General features: G+C 37.3%; 2 protein-coding genes across 3 annotated transcripts in view; one reads left to right on the forward strand and one right to left on the reverse strand.

The window, feature by feature from the left end:
• ANKRD45 (ankyrin repeat domain 45) overlaps positions 1 to 18,532 on the reverse strand; it is a 61,993-nt gene that overhangs the window by 26,558 nt on the left and 16,903 nt on the right. The window contains exon 3 of the mRNA XM_077157000.1: positions 6,478 to 6,645. Coding sequence (XP_077013115.1) covers positions 6,478 to 6,645 — 168 coding nt within the window. The remainder of the gene's footprint in view (positions 1 to 6,477; positions 6,646 to 18,532) is intronic.
• Positions 1,352 to 4,693, forward strand: TEX50 (testis expressed 50). Of its 2 annotated transcripts, XM_077157002.1 has the most exons (3): positions 1,352 to 1,847; positions 2,759 to 2,974; positions 4,554 to 4,693. In XM_077157002.1, exons 1-2 carry the CDS (start codon positions 1,515 to 1,517, stop codon positions 2,969 to 2,971), a joined length of 546 nt encoding a protein of 181 aa, XP_077013117.1. In that variant the 5' UTR covers positions 1,352 to 1,514; the 3' UTR covers positions 2,972 to 2,974; positions 4,554 to 4,693. The 2 variants fall into 2 exon arrangements, with proteins under 2 accessions (XP_077013117.1, XP_077013116.1); XM_077157001.1 differs by lacking the exon at positions 4,554 to 4,693 and having other exon boundaries at positions 2,759 to 3,309.

Raw genomic sequence — 18,532 nt, forward strand, 5'->3', positions numbered from 1 at the left:
CACCTAAAAAAATGGAAGTAGTACAGGCCTTATAGGGTGGTTGTGAGGTTCAAATGAGATATAGTATAATGCATGCAAAAATTTTGGCACAGTTCCTGACATATGGTAAAGCATTCAATAAATGTTCAACATTTCTTTTCTTTTCCCATAAGTGATTTCTGTCTAAATGACTCCCTATTGCCTACCAAATAAAATGCAGGGCCTTCTAAGATCTGTCTACCCAAAAACTATTTTTCCAGCTTCATCACTTCCAACATACACTCAAAGAATCTACTCATAATTCACTTTCTGTTTCCTCTGTCCCCAGATATCAGTATGGCTCTCTTCTTCAGTGTCTTCAGATCTCTGTTCAAGCATCACTTTATTAGAGAGGCTTTTCTTGACTGCCCTCTATCATACACACACTAGAAACTTCCTAACCCCTTACTATTCTTTTTCTCCATAGATATGATACGTGAATTTAGATACATATAATTATTTTCTGTGTTCCCCTACTAGAAAATATGCTCCACAAAGGGAAAAGATTTTGGTTTCTTTCTAGTTGTGTATCCTCAGTTCTTAGAACAGTATTTAGTACATAGGAGGTGCTCAATAAATATTTGTTGTATGAATGCTTACACAGCACATCTTTGCTTATTGTGTTTCCTCAACCTGAGATGCTCCCTTTCTGCATGTGCCACTTATAAAACTTCTACTCATTCTTCAAGTCTCAGCTCAGATACACTTCTGTGAAACTTCCCAGTTCCCCGAGATAAAATCCATTGCTTTACAACTGTTACAGGATTATAACTTGATTTAGCACACGTTAGTCTATCTTGTGATTTTTATTGTATCATGTTCTTTGCTTCTACCTCTAGACTGTAAGCTCCTTAAAGGTCTATGTCTCGTCTTTCTATCACCCCGTGTCACCTCACTGGCCCTCCCCCCTCATTTCCTAGTAACACACCACATCACCACCAAAGGAACATATATTTTTAAGGGGAAAGACACTCAGTGTTTGTTTAACTATTTGAAAGGAAGGACATTCCAGAGCGAGAAAATAGAAAAAGGTGCTAGGTTGTGAAAAACGTCATGGTTATTTTTTAAGAAGATGTAAAACTTCCATACTTGAGAAGAATCAGAAGGATATGGGTAAAGTATCTCCATCAAATTCAATTAATATGATTACAGCTTAAATTTATTAGCTGGGAAAATATTAGTAAAGTCTTCATTCTTTCAGGAAATTGAAGAAGCTCAAACCATTCTGGCAATAAGTAACAAAAAGCATCTCCAAAAAACCCAAGGTGATTGGCTAGATGACATCTTTTAATTCCAGTGTGGTTCTTTATGATGTCACTAACCTTATCCCTGAATCAGTATGACTGATGGTGTTACATTAATCACAGTGTATATTTTGCTGACTAGAAAGATTATCTGAAATGCCTTGATTAGAGCACTATATTAACTAATATTCAGGGCATTTTCTGCTCTGTCTGATAAGTTTTTGGCTACAGTTTTGTTGTTTTTTGTTCCAAATGAGAAAGATGTCCACTCAAGAACTATTTCTGATTTTAACTCTGCTATTTATCTGCTTCTTCAGAGAGGACTTCTGTATTTGTGATAGAACTACCTGGACAAAGGTTGGATGGGAAATTTTTCCAGAAGAAGTGCACTATCTGAAAGTTAAGCTTTCTCCATCTCACTGTCTACCCTACCCTCTGGACAAACTATGCTGCAATTTAGCTAACATGGATATATTTCAGGTTTTTTTACAAATCTTTTATATTTTATTACAAGCTCTCTTTTTAATCCTGTCTGTTTTATCTGTGCATTACCTGTGGATGAAATGGAAGAAACACCAAAAAAAGGTGAATTAGTGAGGCAAATAGTAATAATCATAGATTTCAAAGAGTTTAGAACATAAGATTATCAGCTTCTTGAGGACAGGTATCATGTCTCATTTAACTTTGTAAACTTCACCTTTCCCCATTCATCCCCAACATCAAGCACAATATCTTGCACATTAGGTGCTCAAGAAATGTATATTAAATTAGAAGGTCTTAAAATCATCTAGTCCTACCTATTTCAAGTGATAAAACACACCAAAAAATGTAGTAAACTATGGTAAGAAGATATAGGAAATGAAGTTATCTCTCTGTACCCTTCAGTAAGTTATTTAATCTTTCTCAGTTGCTTCATCCATAAAATAAAGAACCTGGAAAAATACCTCTTAGATCCCTTCCAGATTTATTTAAGAAAAATAAGTTTATAAAAGTTGGCATGCTTATTTTAAATAGACTATAACCTAATTTCTAAAGCTGGATAACTTTCTGGAAAATGAAGCTCTTAAACTAATTTCTCACCTTCCATAGATGGCACCATAGTTTGTGGCAATCTTTAAAGCTCACTGATATCCAGAACAATTATACGTTTACATTTGTTTCTTATTTTTAAAATGTCTATGACTTGATTATACCTTGAGTTGTTCTGTAAAAGAAAATATTTTGCTAACATTCAAATAATTTCTCCTAGCAGAAAGCTCTAACTATAGAAAAAAATAATGTTTAATGACGATGATGATAATAATAATCACTGTAATCTTATTTAGGCATAAGCAGAAGAGCATTTCTCCTACACTTCTTTGTTCTCTAGCAACCTTTCTTTGTAGAAATAATTGATGTAGAATGTTTTAATAAAGTTTAAGCTGATATATTCAGAAAACAAATTTAATTTGAACCTCAGAAAGAAAAATCTGTATTTTTTGTTTTTCTTATTTTAGCTGAAAAAACAAACCTCTTTGGATACCTCTGGTAATGTTCTAGAAAACGAGTCTGTCTGTGACATTGACCAAATACTCTACAGAATGGTGGCCACAATGTCACTGATGACCAAGTACCTGAAGCAGGTATCCCACCACCCTTCCTCTAAGAAAGCTAAGCACCGAAAATTAAAGAGGAAGAAGAATGAAGGAGAAGGAGGCAAAGGATACTAAAATGTATGCATACACAAATGTAGCTCAGTCTAATGTGGAGATTACAAAAGAAATCTATTGAGAGGACTCATCTAAGGATAAAAATTATTCTTTGGGAGCCTTCGTAATTTTTTTGTCACATTCTTTATTCAAATTCTCCAAAATCTGGATTGAAAAGGTTTTTCCCATTCAACTAAAAAAGGAGTCTATGCTTACTAAAGTACTAGGAAAAAGTTTGTAAACTTTCACTGCTACATGTTAAAGTATTTTGTTCTTTTTAATGTGTTAGACTACTAAGCATTATCCAATCTATACTAGAATCTTAATTTAGTGTTTCAATAAATCTGATTTAAATATTATTTGTGGATTTTTCTTATTTTCCTAGGCAAATTTTATGGCCACAGCAAGACTTAATTCCCCATCTCAAATTGCTAAAATAACATGGAAATATTAGAAATAGATTCATAAAAATACCATATAGGTTTTTCAGTCTTCGGTGTAATAAACAGTGAGTTATAGATCAACATTTTAAACTTTTCAGGCTTTTGTTGGTAAGACACCTCAATCTTTTAAAAAGTATTTCACACTTCTGTTGATCATCAACACCTCAATTTTAAAATGTAGGCGTAGCATATTTTCCAAACAAAACTTGCAAGACTAGTCTGAGAGTAGGACAGAAGAAGATTTGATTTTAAATATCTTATTTCTCACAAAACAACATTCCTCATCTATAAGGGAAAAATTTCAAAAACAATCTTTAAAAGAATAATTGATAACTTTACAGCCTTTACAAGGAATGGAAAAGAACAGTGCCCGCCTTGGACAATTATGGATTATTAAAAGTTTATTTCTGGTTCCACTTTTCAGACTATCCTTACTCTCCTTAGCACAACCCACCCCATATTTTCATAAATATTCCGTCCCATAACTTCAGAGTTCTGAGCTGTTAATTAATTTCTTATAAGGCAAAAAAGACATATTTTTTTTTTCATGGAGGACTCTTGAAGAATTAGGGAGGGAAAAAGTCCCCAAACCTCTAAAAGAAATTTATCTCTAACAGCAGGATTTTCGGCAGTATGGAGGCTGAGGTAGGGAGTCCTTACTCCTCAAATCATCAGGGGGTTCCTACTCTAATTGCTAAAACTAAAATGGAAATGATTTATACTCCTGTCAAGTCTGAATTAAACATTAAATTTTATGTTGAGCAGTCTGTGTTTCTGACAACATTACATGACAACTGCATTACCACGAAGCTCCAATTCTCCCATTTCCATATTTGGAAACAAAAGCTAGGTTAGTTTTGATAGTATTCTCTTAACTTTATCATGAGGAAATGTTAAATATAATTCTTCCAAGACCTAAGGACCCAAACAAAACAGATGGATATTCTGGGAAAGAAAATCACCAATGAAGCCCCAAACCCATTAAGCCTCAAATTGTTTATTTTCAAAAATCTACAGCAAAATTTGTGCCAAGACTATGATTTTTAAGTGCCAAAGTCATTCATTCTTCAAATATGGATTTTAAATTAAGGAATGTGAATTTTACCTGAAATAACTATTCATGAATACTTATTTGTATTGTTTTCTTTTTATTTATACAGCTAATCATAAAATTGAAGACATAAAGAAAGACTGCTGGGTGGGCCACAGTGGCTCAGCAGGTAGAGTTCTCAGACCTGGGTTCGTTTTCTGGTGCTTGCCCATGCAAAAAAAAAAAAAGAAAGAAAGAAAAAGAAAGAAAGACTGCTCCTAGAAAGCATTTACTTCAAGTGGCCAATAACCTATATAATAATCTAAAAAGTGTAACTCGTCTTTCTGCCCAAATGTACTGCCTTATCTCAACTTCCTTATTTCTATCAATGTTTCCAGCCTTTTTCTTATTTTACTGATGAGCAAAAGATCCTTATTGCTACCAGAAGAATCTTCCTAAAAATCGCTTTCATCCTCTTCCTCTTCTACATAAAACTTTCAGTGGCTCCAGTGGCTACATAATTAAGCAAAAATTCCTTTGGCTGGCATTTAAGGGTACAATCTGGCTGTAAAAATGACAGCACCATGTTTCAAGTATAGACCATATGACAGGCATTATGTAAGTACTCTACATGATCTTGTTTAATTCTCACAATAACCCTAAGAGATAGGAACAATCACAATCCCCTTTTCCAGTAAATGAAATTCAGACATAATTTAAGTGGCTCATGCCACAGTGACTCAGCAGGCAGAGTTCTTGCCTGCCATGCCAGAGACCTGGGTTCGATTCCCAGGGCCTGCCCATGTAAAAACAAAATTTTTTTAATATAAGTAACTTATTCAAGGTCACATGGGTTACAAGTAAAGACACCAGTATTTAAATACGGGCAATCTGATTCTAGAGCCCATATATACTTAACTCTTTTATTACTCCAACTGTGCTGTCACCTACCTGTACAAACCATGATTCACTGCTCCAGTCAGGCAATCGAGTCATTGTCCCGCAACATGCCACTTCTATTCCCAGATTTTGCTCATGCCCCTCTCCCTTCTACTGTGTATTTAGATCCCACCCATTTTTCAAGACCCAGCTCAACCCAACACACTCTAACTTCATGTTCTCTGAACATGAACACCCTATAGCATGTTTCCTGCTCTGCCAATTTTAACACTTAATCATAGCCTCTTGATATTGTTAGATTTGAATATGTCTATAGCTTATCACCACCCCCCCACTAATAAATATCCAAAGAGCAGAGACAACCAATTACACGCACAGCAATGCTATACTCATAGTGCTTGCTAAAAACATAAACGCAGAAAAACATGTGAAATAAATGTCATAGCCTTCATAAAGCACTAGTTCTTAAACCAATGTTTGTACAAAAATTTATCTCCTTGAAGTCCTTTTACGCTGCATTCTACAGCACTTGAGCAAAATATTAGCAAAACCTAACAGCAAAGAGGATTTTGAATTTTGTTTTGGAGTATAACATATATATAGAAAAATACCAAAGTCATAAGTACACAGCTCAACAAATTTCCACAAATGAACCTACCCATGCAAGCAGCAACCAGATCAAGCAAATGAACATTACATCCCATGAGTTCCTCACATACCACAACTACTATTTCAGATATCTAACTTCAAAGACAAACTTCGCCTGAGATGAATAATTTTAAAAGTAATTAATGCAAATGTTCCTACCTAGAGAAATCAAATGTGTTACTAATTTATATTATACATAAATCTTAGAGAAAATTGTTGGTGAAATCCTTAGAAGCTGATATGTAAACCAGGTTCCAGTATGTACAATTCCTATTAAGTACATTGTTTAAGGCCCACAGTGAAATACAAAAAAAAGGGAGTTTCATATATTAACACCAAGAGTGACTGATTGTACTTAAAAATAAAACATCTTGACGGAAGGTGAAAAATGTCAATCACACCTTGGCTTTGCTGAAGACATAACCTATAATTCATAGTTAATCTATAATTCATAGGAAAAGCATCCATTACATCAAACAGTTTATTATCCTGTAAGCTTTTCTTACCTGCCCAGTCCAGGAATTCAACACACTCAGTCTGGGAATACCGAGCAGCAACATCCCGAGCTCTTTCTTCCCGGAAGTTCAAAGCTTCTATATCAACATCCAAGTCCACTAATGCTTTCAAAGTTTCCAACCGACCCCAGGCTGCAGCACAGTGTAAGAGTGTGTAACCTAACAAATAAAGATGGTCAGGTCAAACACACTATATTGTTTTTAGACTATTTTAAACAGTAGATCATAATGACTATCAAGTACTGAACAATTTTTGTGTGCCAGGCACTATTCTAAGTGTTTTACATGCATTAAACTCATGTAGTTGCATAAAAACCATATAAGGATTTCTTTTTATATCCCGGGTATTAAACCTTTATCAGATATGTGGTTTCCAAATATTTTCTCTCATTTTGTAGGTTGTCACTTTACTTTGATGAAGTCCTTTGAGAAACAAAAGTTTTATATTTTAATTAGGTCCCACTTATCTATTTTTTCTTTTGACATTTATGTTTTGGGTATAAAACCTAGAAACCATTCCCTAGCACAAAGTCCTGAAGATGCTTCCCTACATTTTCTTCTAGGAGTTTTAACGTTCTGGCCTGTATGTATGTATACCTTTGACCCATTTTGAGTTACTTTTTTGCATATAGTATAAGGTAGAAGTCTACTCTCATTCTTTTGCAAAAAGAGACCCAATTTTCCCAGTACCATTTCTTGAAGAGACTTTTTTTTTCCAATTGAGTGGGCTTTGTCCCCTTGTCAAAAATCAGTTGACCATTGTGCTGGTTTGAAAGGAAGTATGCTCCCTAAGAAGAGCCATGTTTTAATATAAATCCCATTTCTTAAAGGAAGAATAATCCCTATTCAATACTGTATATTTGAAACTGTAATGAGATCATCTCCCTGGTTGATGTGATTTAGTTAAGAATGGTTGTTAAACTGGATTAGGGGATGACATGTCTCCACCCTTTTGAGTGGGCCTTGATTAGTTTCTGAAGTCCTATAAAAGAGGAAACATTTTGGAGAATGAGAGATTCAGAGAGATTCAGAGAGAGCAGAGAATGCTGCAGCACCACAAAGCAGAGAGTCCACCAGCCAGTGACCTTTGGAGATGAAGAAGGAAAACGCCTCCCAGGGAGCTTCATGAAACAGGAAGCCAGGAGACAAAGCTATCAGATGATGCTGTATTCGCCATGTGCCCTTTCAGCTGAGACAGAAGCCCTGACTGTGTTCACCATGTGCCGTCTCACTTGAGAGAGAGACCCTGAACTTCATCGGCCTTCTTGAACCAAGGTATCTTTCCCTGGATGCCTTTGATTGGACATTTCTATAGACTTGTTTTAATTGGGACATTTTCTCAGCCTTAGAACTGTAAACTTGCAACTCATTAAATTCTCCCTTTTAAAAGCCATTCCATTTCTGGTATATTGCATTCCAGCAGCTAGCAAACTAGAACAACCATAAATGTGAGGGTTGATTTCTAAACTGTCAATTCATTTCCATTGGTCTATATGCATGTCCTTGTGCCACTACCAGGCTGTTTTGATTACTATGGCTTTGTAGTGAGTTTTAAGACTGGGAAATGTGATTCCCCCAATTTCATACTTCTTTTCCAAGATGGCTTTGGCTATTCAGGGCCCCTTACCCTTCCATCTAAATAGGATAATTGCCTATCCCATTTCTGCAAAGAAGGCTGTTAAAATTCTTATTGGGATTGTGTTGAATCAGTAAATCACTTTGGGTAGAATTGATACCTTAAGATTTAGTCTTCCAATACATGAATACAGAATGCCTTTCCATTTATTTGGATCATCTTTGATTTCTTTTAGCAATATTTTGTAGTTCTTGTGTACAAGTCCCTTATACCCCGGTTAGATTTATTCTTAGATATTTAATTTTTAGTTGCCATTGTAAATGGAATTTTTTTCTTGATGTCTTTTCCAATTGTTCACTGCTCATGTAAAGAAATACTCCTGACTTTTGGGTGTTGATCTTGTACCCCGCCACTTTGTGGAATTCATTTGTTAGCCTAGAAGCTTTGTTATAGATTTGTCAGGATTTTCTGTATGTAGAATCATGTCATCTGTAAATAGGGAAACTTTTATTTCCAAATTGGATGTCTTTTATTTTTCTTACCTAAATGCTCTGCTTACAACTTGCAGTACAATGCTGAATAACAGTGGTGACAGTGGGCATCCTTGTCTTGTTCCTGATCTTAGAGGGGAAGGTTTCAGTCTTTTACAATTAAGTAGGAGGTTAACTGTGGACATTTCATATATGTCCTTTATGTTGGAGTTTCCTTCTATTCCTAGTTTTCTAAGTATTTTTATCAAGAAGGGTGCTGGATTTTATCACATGCCTTTTCTGCATCAATTGAGATGACCATCTTTTTTTCCCTTCATTGTGTTAATGTGGTATATTACATTAATTGATTTTCTTATACTGAATCACCCTTGCATACCCGGTATAAATGTCTTGATCATGGGTGTATAATTATTTTAATGTTCTGTTGGATTTTGTTTGCTAGTATTTCACTGCGGACTTTTGTGTCCGTATTCATAAGAGATTTTGGTCTGTAGTTTTCCTTTATTGTTGGACCTTTATCTAGCTTTGGTATGAGAATGATGTCTAGTGTTCTAGGAGATGGTTAAGAGTATTCCATTGCTAAGCCTAATAACTGTAGTTTTAATTCATAGAAAATATTCAAAAAAATCCTCTTAATTTTAACTTGTTTTGTGATGTTTTTCTTAAAAACTTCAGGATCTACTGTCTCACTAGTAAATTATCTAAAAACTAAACAAATAATGAACATAAAAGTTCAGAAAATAATGCCTCATTTTATTTTATAATTTGCCAGCTTAATTTTTTTAGGGAGAGGTACTTATTTTGTGATTTTTTTCTCTATACAAATAATAGTCATTTTCTCATATCAAAAATTTTTAATATCAAGTTCTCTATAATTTATTTATTTGACAGAAGAAAATATTTCACACTGTCCCACAAAGTATGAGGTCCTCTCTAAAGAGCATTATATTTTCCAGAGTTTTCAACACCTGTACAAGATTAAGAATCTCTTTTCTATGTAAAAAGTCGTAGGTGTTTAGAATCCAGAAATTGACTTCCGGAGAAGATGGCGACTTAGTAAGGTGCGCGGGTCTTAGTTCCTCCTCCAGGACAACTAATAAAGAACTAGAAACAGTACAGAACAGCTTCCGGAGCCATGACAGAGACCAGACACACAGTGTACCCCATTCTGGAACGGCTGGACCGGCTAAGAGACTCGCTGCGGTGAGGTCCCCAAGAGGAGCGCGCTTCCCCGGGCCACAGCGGCTGGCGGCCGGACCCCCTCCCTCCCTCCTTCCCGGGCCGGCTGGGAGCTTTGGATCAGGTTCCCCAAGCCGCGGTGGCCGGCGCTCCTCCCCACATGCGGCTTCCCGGGCCAGCTGGGAGCCTCGGAGCGGCGGTCCCCCAACCCATAGTGGCCAGTGACCGGAGCCTCTTCCACACACGCGGCTTCCCGGGCCGGCTGGGAACCTTGGATTGGTGGTTCCCCAAGCAGCGGTGGCCCTCCCACAGGCGGCTTCCCGGGCCGGCTGGGAGATTTGGATCGGCGATTCCCCAAGCCTTGGCGGCCAGCGCCCCTCCCCTACGCACGGCTTCCCGGGCTGGCTGGGAGCCTCAGAACAGTGGTCCCCCAAACCACGGTGGCCGGCGACCACAGCCCCTTCCACACACGCGGCTTCCCGGGCCAGCTGGGAGCCTCGGAACAGCGGTTCGCCAAGCCTCGGCGGCTGGCGACCCTCCCCAACAGGTGACTTCCCAGAGGGAAAGGAAAGAGTCTCCAACAGTAGTAGAGACTGAGCCCAACCTAACACCAATAGTGGCATTAATGAACAACTTCTGACTACTAAAAATAGGCCCTTAGCTCAGGTGAAACTGGTGGAAATCGCCGATTGGGCTAACTGAAAAAGAGGAAAGGTGGCGAAACAGAGCCTTCTGCGGCTGTTTCTATGGAGGCTTCATTGCCTCTGGGCTCAGCGCTGGGATTACATAGGTTACAACTGCCCCGAACGCAGAAACAGGCTGCTTTCAGGGCTCTCTACCACCTGAACCTTCCCCGTAGGAGGGATGAAACACAACTCAGGTGGAATCCCTCTCTCAAGGGACTCAGATCCCAGGACTTCATAATTTGAAGCCATTAAAACCAACCTACAACCTTTCCTCTGTCTCCACCACACACGCAGCAGCGAGAGTCTTCCAAAGTTAAAGGGGCCACAACATCTTTTGCTGGTGGGACACGCAGACAGACAAGCACCACATACTGGGCAGGATAAGAAAAACGGAGCCCAGAGACTTCACAGGAAAGTCTTTCAACCTGCTGGGTCCCACACTCAGGGAAATCTGATTAAATGCCCAGACGCCAGCAAAAAATACCGAATCACAGCAGGAAAATTGAAGATATGGCCCAGTCAAAGGACAAACCAATAGCTCAAATGAGATACAGGAGCTGAGACAACTAATTCTGAATATACAAACAGAAATGGAAAACCTCTTCAAAAACCAAATCAATAAATTGAGGGAGGACATGAAGAAGGCATGGGCTGAACAAAAAGAAGAAATGGAAAGTCTGAAAAAACAAATCACAGAACTTACGGGATTGAAAGACACAGTAGAAGAGATGAAAAAAACAATGGAAACCTACAATGGTAGATTTAAAGAGACAGAGGCTAGAGTTAGTGAACTGGAGGATGGAACATCTGAAATCCAAAAAGAAACAGAAAGTATAGGGAAAAGAATGGAAAAATTGGAGCAGGGGCTCAGGGAATTGAATGATAATATGAAGCACACAAATATACATGTTGTGGGTGTCCCAGAAGGAGAAGAGAAGGGAAAAGGAGGAGAAAAACTAATGAAAGAAATTATCACTGAAAATTTCCCAACTCTTATGAAAGACTTAAAATTACAGATCCAAGAAGTACAGCGCACCCCAAAGAGAGTAGATCCAAACAGGCGTTCTCCAAGACACTAACTAGTTAGAATGTCAGAGGTCAAAGAGAAAGAGAGGATCTTGAAAGCAGCAAGAGAAAAACAATCCATCACATACAAGGGAAACCCAATAAGACTATGTGTAGATTTCTCAGCAGAAATCATGGAAGCTAGAAGACAGTGGGATGATATATTTAAATTGCTAAAAGAGAAAAACTGCCAACCAAGACTTCTATATCCAGCAAAATTATCCTTCAAAAATGAGGGAGAAATTAAAACATTTTCAGACAAAAAGTCACTGAAAGAATTTGTGACCAAGAGACCAACTCTGCAAGAAATACTAAAGGGAGCACTAGAGTCAGATATGAAAAGACAGAAGAGAGAGGTACGGAGAAGAGTGTAGAATGAAGGAAAATCAGATATGATATATATAATACAAAAGTGAAAATGGTAGAGGAAAGTATTACCCAAACAGTAATAACACTAAATGTTAATGGACTGAATTCCCCAATCAAAAGACATAGACTGGCAGACTGGATTAAAAAACAGGATCCTTCTATATGCTGTCTACAGGAAACACATCTTAGACCCAAAGATAAACATAGGTTGAAAGTGAAAGGTTTGGAAAAGATATTTCATGCAAATAACAACCAGAAAAGAGCAGGAGTAGCTATACTAATATCCAACAAATTAGACTTCAAATGTAAAACAGTTAAAAGAGACAAAGAAGGATACTATCTACTAATAAAAGGAACAACTAAACAAGAAGACATAACAATCATAAATATTTACGCACCGAATCAGAATGCCCCAAAATACGTGAGGAATACACTGCAATCACTGAAAAGGGAAATAGACACATCTACCATAACAGTTGGAGACTTCAATTCGCCACTTCCATCAACGGACAGAACATCTAGACAGAGGATCAGTAAAGAAACAGAAAATTTGAATATTACAATGAATGAGCTAGACTTAACAGACATTTATAGGACATTACACCCCACAACAGCAGGATACACCTTTTTCTCAAGTGCTCATGGATCATTCTCAAAGATAGACCATATGCTGGGTCACAAAGCAAGTCTCAACAAATTTAAAAAGATTGAAATCATACACAACACTTTCTCGGATCATAAAGGAATGAAGTTGGAAATCAATAATAGGCACAGTGTCAGAAAATTCACAAATACGTGGAGGCTCAACAACACACTATTAAACAACGAGTGGGTCAAGGAAGAAATTAGAAGAGAAATTAGTAAATGTCTTGAGGCGAATGAAAATGAAAATACAACAAATCAAAACCTATGGGACGCAGCAAAGGCAGTGCTAAGAGGGAAATTTATTGCCCTAAATGCCTATTCAGAAAAGAAGAAAAGGTAAAAATTCAGGAATTAACTGTCCACTTGGAAGAACGGGAGAAAGAACAACAAACTAACCCCAAAGCAAGCAAAAGGAAAGAAATAACAAAGATTAGAGCAGAAATAAATGAAATTGAGAACATGAAAACAATAGAGAAAATCAGTAAGACCAGAAGTTGGTTCTATGAGAAAATCAATAAGATTGATGGGCCCTTAGCAAGATTGACAAAAAGAAGAAGAGAGAGGATGCAAATAAATAAGATCAGAAATGGAAGAGGAGACATAATCACTGACCTCACAGAAATAAAGGAGGTAATCACAGGATACTATGAACAACTCTATGCTAATAAATACAACAATGTAAATGAAATGGACAAGTTCCTAGAAAGGCATGAACAACCAGCTTTGACTCAAGAAGAAATAGATGACCTCAACAAACCAATCACAAGTAAAGAAATTGAATCAGTCATTCAAAAGCTTCCCAAAAAGAAAAGTCCAGGACCAGATGGCTTCACATGTGAATTCTACCAAACATTCCAGAAAGAATTAGTACGAACTCTCCTCAAACTCTTCAAAAAAATCGAAGTGGAGGGAAAGCTAGCTAATTCATTCTATGAAGCCAACATCACCCTCATACCAAAACCAGGCAAAGATATTACAAAAAAAGAAAACTACAGACCAATCTCCCTAATGAATATAGATGTAAAAATCCTCAACAAAATTCTAGCAAATCGAATCCAGCAACACATTAAAAGAATTATGCATCATGACCAAGTAGGATTCATCCCAGGTGTGCAAGGATGGTTCAACATAAGAAAATCAATTAAAGTAATACACCATATCAACAAATCAAAGCAGAAAAATCACATGATCATCTCAATTGATGCAGAGAAGGCATTTGACAAGATTCAACATCCTTTCCTGTTGAAAACACTTCAAAGGATAGGAATACAAGGGAACTTCCTTAAAATGATAGAGGGAATATATGAAAAACCCACAGCTAATATCATCCTCAATGGGGAAAAATTGAAAACTTTCCCCCTAAGATCAGGAACAAGACAAGGATGTCCATTATCACCACTATTATTCAACATCATGTTGGAGGCCCTAGCCAGAGCAATTAGACAAGAAAAAGAAATACAAGGCATCAAAATTGGAAAGGAAGAAGTAAAACTATCACTGTTTGCAGACGATATGATACTATACGTCGAAAACCCGGAAAAATCCACAGCAAAACTACTAGAGCTAATAAATGTGTACAGCAAAGTGGCAGGTTACAAGATCAACATTCAAAAATCTGTAGCGTTTCTATACACTAGCAATGAACAAGCTGAGGGGGAAATCAGGAAACGAATTCCATTTACAATTGCAACTAAAAGAATAAAGTACTTAGGAATAAATTTAACTAAAGAGACAAAAGACCTATACAAAGAAAACTACAAAAAACTGTTAAAAGAAATCACAGAAGACCTAAATAGATGGAAGGGCATACCCTGTTCATGGATTGGAAGACTAAATATAGTTAAGATGTCAATCCTACCTAAATGGATTTACAGATTCAATGCAATACCAATCAAAATCCCAACAACTTATTTTTCAGAAATAGAAAAACCAATAAGCAAATTTATCTGGAAGGGCAGGGTGCCCCGAATTGCTAAAAGTATCTTGAGGAAAAAAAACGAAGCTGGAGGTCTCACGCTGCGTGACTTTAAGGCATATTATGAAGCCACAGTGGTCAAAACAGCATGGTATTGGCATAAAGATAGATATATCGACCAATGGAATCGAATAGAGTGCTCAGATATAGACCCTCTCATCTATGGATATTTGATCTTTGATAAGGCAGTCAAGCCAATTCACCTGGGACAGAACAGTCTCTTCAATAAATGGTGCCTAGAGAACTGGATATCCATATGTAAAAGAATGAAAGAGGACCCGTATATCATACCCTATACAAAAGTTAACTCAAAATGGATCAAAGATCTAAACATTAGGTCTAAGACCATAAAACAGTTAGAGGAAAATGTAGGGAGATATCTTATGAAACTTACAATTGGAGGCGGTTTTATGGACCTTAAACCTAAAGCAAGAGCACTGAAGAAAGAAAGAAAGAAATGGGAGCTCCTCAAAATTAAACACTTTTGTGCATCAAAGAACTTCATCAAGAAAGTAGAAAGACAAACTACACAATGGGAGACAATATTTGGAAACGACATATCAGATAAAGGTCTAGTATCCAGAATTTATAAAGAGATTGTTCAACTCAACAACAAAAAGACAGCCAACCCAATTACAAAATGGGAAAAAGACTTGAACAGACACCTCTCAGAAGAGGAAATACAAATGGCCAAAAGCCACATGAAGAGATGCTCAATGTCCCTGGCCATTAGAGAAATGCAAATCAAAACCACAATGAGATATCATCTCACACCCACCAGAATGGCCATTATCAACAAAACAGAAAATGACAAGTGCTGGAGAGGATGCGGAGAAAGAGGCACACTTATCCACTGTTGGTGGGAATGTCAAATGGTGCAACCACTGTGGAAGGCAGTTTGGCGGTTCCTCAAAAAGCTGAATATAGAATTGCCATACGACCCAGCAATACCATTGCTAGGTATCTACTCAAAGGACTTAAGGGCAAAGACACAAACGGACATCTGCACACCAATGTTTATAGCAGCATTATTTACAATTGCAAAGAGATGGAAACAGCCAAAATGTCCATCAACAGACGAGTGGCTAAACAAGCTGTGGTATATACATACGATGGAATATTATGCAGCTTTAAGACAGAATAAACTTATGAAGCACGTAATAACATGGATGGACCTAGAGAACATTATGCTGAGTGAGACTAGCCAAAAACTAAAGGACAAATACTGTATGGTCCCACGATGTGAACCAACATTAGAGAATAAACTTGGAATATGTCACTGGTAACAGAGTCCAGCAGGAGTTAGAAACAGGGTAAGATAATGGGTAATTGGAGCTGAAGGGATACAGACTGTGCAACAGGACTAGATACAAAAACTCAAAAATGGACAGCACAATACTACCTAATTGTAATGTAATTATGTTAAAACACTGAATGAAGCTGCATCTGAGCTATAGTTTTTTTGTTTGTTTGTTTGTTTCTCTATATATTTTTTGTATTTTTTATTTTTATTTTTTCTCTATATTATCATTTTATTTCTTTTTCTGTTGTCTTGCTATTTCTCTTTCTAAATCGATGCAAATGTACTAAGAAATAATGATCATACATCTATCTGATGATATTAAGAATTACTGATTGCATATGTAGAATGGAATGATTTCTAGAATCCAGAAATTCATACGAATCTCTCAGTTTTACCTTAAGCACCAAATGATATAATAATGCCAGTAAATGCAGTACTGTTTATAAGGGTTGGAAATGCCAAAACCTCTTCACCTGTCTCTCTCAGAGTGTGGATTAACACTTTAATGAAAGCAAACAAAGAATCCCAAATCTCCATATTTAAGAACTTGATCTGATCCATTCTCTCAGATGAATGCTGTCAAGGAAGCAGAATCATACCATTTAAACAAAAAACTGACTGGTCAATCTTAATGCATTTTATATTTTATGATGATAAAAAATACTTGCTAAGTTGACTGATATAAATAGATTGACCAGTTCAGGCATACTTTTCACTATAGAATCATCTTCACGGAATGCTAAGTCATTATTACTTATCAACCAGAATACCGCTTGACACATTCCATTCCTTATAAGAAAGTCATACCAGAAATAAACAGAATTAGAGGTACAGCTGAGAAGATTTCTGTATTCATTTTCTATTGCTGCTTAAACAAATTACTCAAACCTACCAGCTAAAAACAACACCTATTTATTATCTCACAATTCTATGGGTCGGAAGTACTGATACAGTATGGCCCAACTGGGTCCTTTGCTTAGAGAATCAAACAGCCAAAAAATCAAGGTGCTCGCTGGCCTGGGTTTTTTATCTGAAGATGCTAGGGGGAGAATATACTTCCAAGCCCATTCAAGTTGTTGGCACAGTTTTGTCCCTTGCAGTTCTAGTTCGGAGGTCCCCAATTCCTTACTGGCTGTCAGCCGGGAGCCTCTCTCAACTTCTTATGACTGCCTGCACCCCTTATCACCTTGCCTCTTCTATCTTCATACCAGCAACAACATGAGTCCTTCTCACTCTTCAAATCTGACTGCTACATACTCTCTTCTAACCCCAAATGGAGAAGTTCTTTGCTATTAAGGGCTCATGTGATTAGATTGGGCCCACTTAGATAATCCCTCTCTTGAAGTCAGTAAATTTAATAACATCTGCAAAGTTACTTTTATCATGTAACATTAACATATTCACAGGTTCCAGGCAGTAGGGCATGTACATCTCTGGGGGGCCATTCTGCCACCACAGTTCTGCCCACTGACCCCTAAAGACTCACATACCTCCCAGATGCAAAATACATTCATCCTATCCCAGGGTCTTATCCCATTACAGCATCAACTAAATTGTATCAGCTTAATAGGCCCCAAATCTAATAATCAAAATAGTCTAAATCATGTGCAGATGAGGTTCTGGGTATAATTCATTAAGTACAACTCCTGGGGCAAAATTCCTCTGTCGACCTGTGAAACTTAAAAAACAAGTTATCTACTCCTAACATACAATGGTAGGACAGGCACAGGATAATAGTTACAGGTATTCTGGTTCAAAGCCAGTGGAAATAGAAGGTAAAACAGAGTATCAGGTCAAAACAATTTTGAAATCCAGCTGGGAAAACTCCATTGGGTTTCAAGACATGGAAATGATCCCCAGTGGTTCTCACCTCTGCCCTCCTGCTCCCAGTTCAACCCTCTCAACTATTCTTTTCATGGCTTCATGTGTGAAGCCAACTAGTTTTATCAACATGATTCCTGAAAGTAGAAGCCATCATTCATTCTGTACTCTCTCTGCCCCTTTCAGTCCAAGATGACTTGAGTTTTCTGCAATTAAAAAAGTTTTCAAGAATACTATAGCTGTCCTATGGATGTGACAGAGATATGATTCACTTCACTAGACAGAAGCCAGGTCCACAAATCCTTTTGAAAGTAATCCCTTTGGTTTCTGCTGAGATGGCTAAGGGACAACACACTTCAGTTTTGTAGACTGAGAGAATACCCTCAGTCAGACCCCTAATCTCTTTCTTGTGTCTGAACACTCTGAGCTTTTGATCTTTCCGACATGTCAGCAAGGGATTGTAGATTCATCACTCAGCTGTTTCTTAACATGCTTTTCTGATAGCAAATCTCTTAATTTTAATGTATTTGCCATCTGGATAGGCTTAGAATTTCCAAAACTATCAAGTCCCAGTTCTTTTCATTTAAAAATTTCTTCCTTCAATTTCTTTTCTTCTCTGGCATTTTCCATGAGCAGCAAGAAAAATCAAGGCATACCTTTAACACTCTGCTTGGGAATGTCTTCAGCTAAATGAGATTTCATGGTGAACATGAAATCAGAGTACAGAAATGGATTATCTTAGAATACATCACCAAAATCTGAAAGACTGAACACATATCTCCACAAACTAGAAAACACCTACTAAGAGGATACCAACACTCACGTCAACTCATCAGAACACCATTTCCCTTGAATACTTCTGGAGGCACATTGTCAAATATTAATTTTGGGCTCTCTTTATGTAGTATAGTTTTTAGATATTATTATTACCCTCAT

The sequence above is a fragment of the Tamandua tetradactyla genome, chromosome 4 (genome assembly GCF_023851605.1).
Source record: "Tamandua tetradactyla isolate mTamTet1 chromosome 4, mTamTet1.pri, whole genome shotgun sequence".
Taxonomy (NCBI): domain Eukaryota; kingdom Metazoa; phylum Chordata; class Mammalia; order Pilosa; family Myrmecophagidae; genus Tamandua; species Tamandua tetradactyla.